The sequence below is a fragment of the Acyrthosiphon pisum genome, unplaced genomic scaffold, assembly GCF_005508785.2.
Source record: "Acyrthosiphon pisum isolate AL4f unplaced genomic scaffold, pea_aphid_22Mar2018_4r6ur Scaffold_19336;HRSCAF=20021, whole genome shotgun sequence".
NCBI classification, from domain to species: Eukaryota; Metazoa; Arthropoda; class Insecta; order Hemiptera; family Aphididae; genus Acyrthosiphon; species Acyrthosiphon pisum.
Window position 1 is genome coordinate 1 of NW_021768578.1, and position 3,783 is coordinate 3,783.

Consider the following 3,783-nt stretch of genomic DNA (forward strand, 5'->3'; position numbering starts at 1 on the left):
CAGTCGAGGGATGAAATCACTGAGAATATTTCTTATAGGTCTTTTATTTCGTATTCTCAAAAATAATTTTTTTTCTAAAGAAAACCTATATAGACTATAAAATATTTTTGTGATGCAAAACGATATCGTATAAATACTTGGATGTATAAAAATGAAACTAAATGATAATATTTAATGTACCTAAGTAATGTAATAATAAATGGAATTGTGATGGTGAATGCCGACTCGATATTAAAATATAGATTTCTATTGTCGCAGAAAATAATATAAATGATCATTTAAGGTGAATAACACATTCAACATATCGATAAGACGGTTTTTTAATATCTATAAAATATAATGTTTTCTTAATGTTAATTGTTTGTGAATCGTTATTTGTTTGATATATTTTTCTAATCTAATTTCGTCTGGTGTTTCAGAATGGGGTGGGATATTGGCGTGTGGGTGATACGATCCACGACCGAGGTGCATCTGGGTTCAACTGCAGACATGAGGACGCCATGTTAAGGTTTGTCGGGCGTAGTGGTACACCCGCATTAATCGGAGCTTGGCCCTCGAGGGTAGCGTTAAACGGTGACTGCAGTGGTTTCGTTCTGTTCAGGTTAACATGGTAGGTGGTCACCAGCCGCAGTCGACGGGAGGCGCCAACTGCACGGGCACTATGATGAACATACTGAACATAGACGCCGAGAACCGGGTGGTGCTGAACGTCGGCGGCATCAGGCACGAAACCTACAAGGCCACCCTGAAGAAAATACCTGCCACAAGATTGAGCCGGCTGACCGAGGCGTTGGCCAACTATGACCCGGTGCTAAATGAATACTTCTTCGACAGACATCCCGGCGTGTTTGCTCAGGTCCTCAACTATTACAGGTGAGTGGTATATACTTTATATTACTATAATAATGACCACGATACCTCAACTATATTCCACGGAAAATCGTAAAGTAAAACGTTCGTACTTTTTATTTGGTATATTATTATAATATACGTGAAGATATTTTAATGAAATATTAACTATTTAGTATAAGTATTTACAAATTACTTAGTTACAACTATCATATTATGAATTTATACATGGAAAGAAATAACTCAAGTTTTTTTAAGTGAAATCAAAGCATTGAACTTCAAATTATCATTAAATACTTCACGAATAATAGATTTGACTCAATAAGCTTAAAGTTAAAATGAATAACCATAATTACTTTGTTCAATTAAAAAAGATAATTATTTTTTTCTTTTCATAATCACGCCTGTTCTACACAGTACACATAATATGGATTGTGTATAATTTCCCAAATGTATCTTTAAAATATTATATAAAAATGAATGTTTGTCTGTATGTTATTGAACTCCTCCTAAACTGCTGGACCAATTTTAATGAAATGTTTTGTGTGTTATTGAACGAGTCTCTGGTATATTATTGTATAATTGTATATTGTATATTGTATACTGTATAATTGTACAATCATATACTAAAATGATAGTGGTGTATACAGCGTGTAAAAATGTAAAAATATAACTTGATTTTGATTATATCCACGGTTATACAAATATTATAACTGTGATATACAAATCTATAAACGACATTTTTGTATTATAGTTAATTATAGTATTTAATTAATAAACTGGCATTTGGCTAAAGTTAAGTTATTCACATTGTCACTTGAATTAGTTACGTTATTAATTTGGTTAAAAATTACCCTTCTATCCAACTCGATGTCCGTATGTATACATTCCGTTATGGGTTAAAAACGTGTCCAGATTCGTACCTATTTAATAATATAATAGGTGATAATATAATATATATATACGAGTACAGAAATATTAACGGTCTATATTTTAAGCTGTGGATCAATAATATTTATAGCTACTCAAAGATTATATTACTTTACTGCAGATTTCAATATAGGTACATGAATATTAGGCTTATGGAATTTACATTTAAAAAATATATACTATTGTGGTCTGCGTGTATATTATTATTATATGTAATCAGCTTAAACCAAAGCATGGTGATTCCGTCCGCAGCATTAACTCCTGATCGGATTTAAAAGTATGAAAAAAAAAAACAATAATAACGTTGAATAATGTATAATACAGTAGGTATAGAAATTCACAATATAAATACATTTAAATTACACATATAATATACATAGTACTATTATATTATATAATACTATATATATATATATATATGTTTGTGTGTGTGTGTGTGTGTGTGTGTGTGTGTGTGTGTATGTGTGTGTTATACCTACCACATGTTAATGCATCTGAATATCGATTTGTGCGATTTGTTGGTTTAATGAAATTAACCACCACTATATAATATTATATTGTTACGGTTACCCACAAGTGTATAGGTTGTGTAGTGCATATAGGTTTTTTGGTTTGAAACAACATCTATATTTTATTAGTCACCGGTAGTCTTTGGCCAAATTAAATCGTGGTCGTGTGTAGTGTGTATTGTGTGCAATGTAACACTATAAATGTAACTCTTTTTTTTAAATTAATGATGATTTTTTTTCTAAAAAATTAAATTCTATTGAAATAAACAATTTGTATATATTGTAGAGTAAAAGGCGGTTTCTAAATTAAAAAACAAAAAATACTCATAAATAAGCGACATTTAACAAATTATTATTATAACATACAATGTAAAATTTGTGTATGAAATATTTTTAATTTTTAATCGAACATTTAAAAGTAAAACATTCAAAAGTAACATGGAAATGGTTTTTAATTTTAACCCCATGAATATAATATCATATATATAATATTTTAATATATTATATTGTTCACATAGTGTGTCTTGTAGTATATTATGTAGTTGCGTGTTCAGAAGTTTGTTTTCTTATTTTATTTATTATTTTTTGTCAGACAGTGAGCTGTCGGAATATTCCTTTATACTCATCCATCTTCCATAAAACTCTCACAACTCACTAAATGCCTACTTTATGTCAATCATTGGTGTTATAACTTCGTTTGGTTTAAATTGTCTCGGTGCAGTCATAATAATAATAATAATATAAAAATGACTTTTCGGAGTTAATATAAAAAAAAACCAATAGGTTTTCCACGTAGAAATCTAACGAGACAAGTTTAATTTATTATTCGTACACAACCGCTTACACAAACAAGCGGACCCACCCACAAGCCACAACACGAATTAAGTCAAGCTTTTAACTTCATTCTTATTTCGTTCTCCTTTAATATTTCCGATAAGTATATTTTATAATTATACTATAAAATAATGTGCTTACTGTTTAATACCATTGTGCCTCGTATCTTACTCCTACTATTATCCGTCCGGCGATGGCGTGATGTGACGTAGTTATTTTTCGTCTTTATCTTGTTACAGCACTGCTTTAGCTCGTGTAAAACAATAATAATGATAGAAATAATGTACCGACAGCGCGCGCAAATTGTGGATATGAGTTATATCTCGCCGTCAGAATTGTAGAAATATCGAAAAATATTGGATGATTGTTTTAAAACATTTTTAGAATTTATAGTAGCTATTTAACATTTTATAACAATTATCAGGGTATGATTTGAACTCGATTGTACTTGTGTTTGATAGGTTATTTATAAACTAATTTCATAACTTATTAACGGATGAAATATCAATTTATTTAGAGCATATATGTTTGCATAATCGGAGTTTTTTTAATATTTGAATGACATATTTTCTGTTTTTAGGGTTCATTAGTACGTATTTGATGGTTAGTGAAATGTTTAGTAGTTCTATAATATTTAAAACTTTATGTATTAAAATAAAGG

The 3,783-nt window shown here is 29.7% G+C and overlaps 1 protein-coding gene across 1 annotated transcript; it reads left to right on the forward strand.

The window, feature by feature from the left end:
* The first annotated feature begins 94 nt into the window (after window positions 1-94).
* On the forward strand, window positions 95-990 carry LOC100571918 (potassium voltage-gated channel protein Shaw-like). The gene is made up of 2 exons (XM_003249007.3): window positions 95-508; window positions 602-990. The coding sequence occupies exon 2, from the start codon at window positions 608-610 to the stop codon at window positions 875-877; it is 270 nt and encodes an 89-aa protein (XP_003249055.2). The 5' UTR covers window positions 95-508; window positions 602-607; the 3' UTR covers window positions 878-990.
* The last annotated feature ends 2,793 nt before the right edge of the window (window positions 991-3,783 follow it).

What these genes read in the sequence shown, in the direction of transcription:
- LOC100571918 (XM_003249007.3), top strand. Translation starts at nt 608, where the DNA reads ATGGTAGGTGGTCACCAGCCGCAGTCGACGGGAGGCGCCAACTGCACG.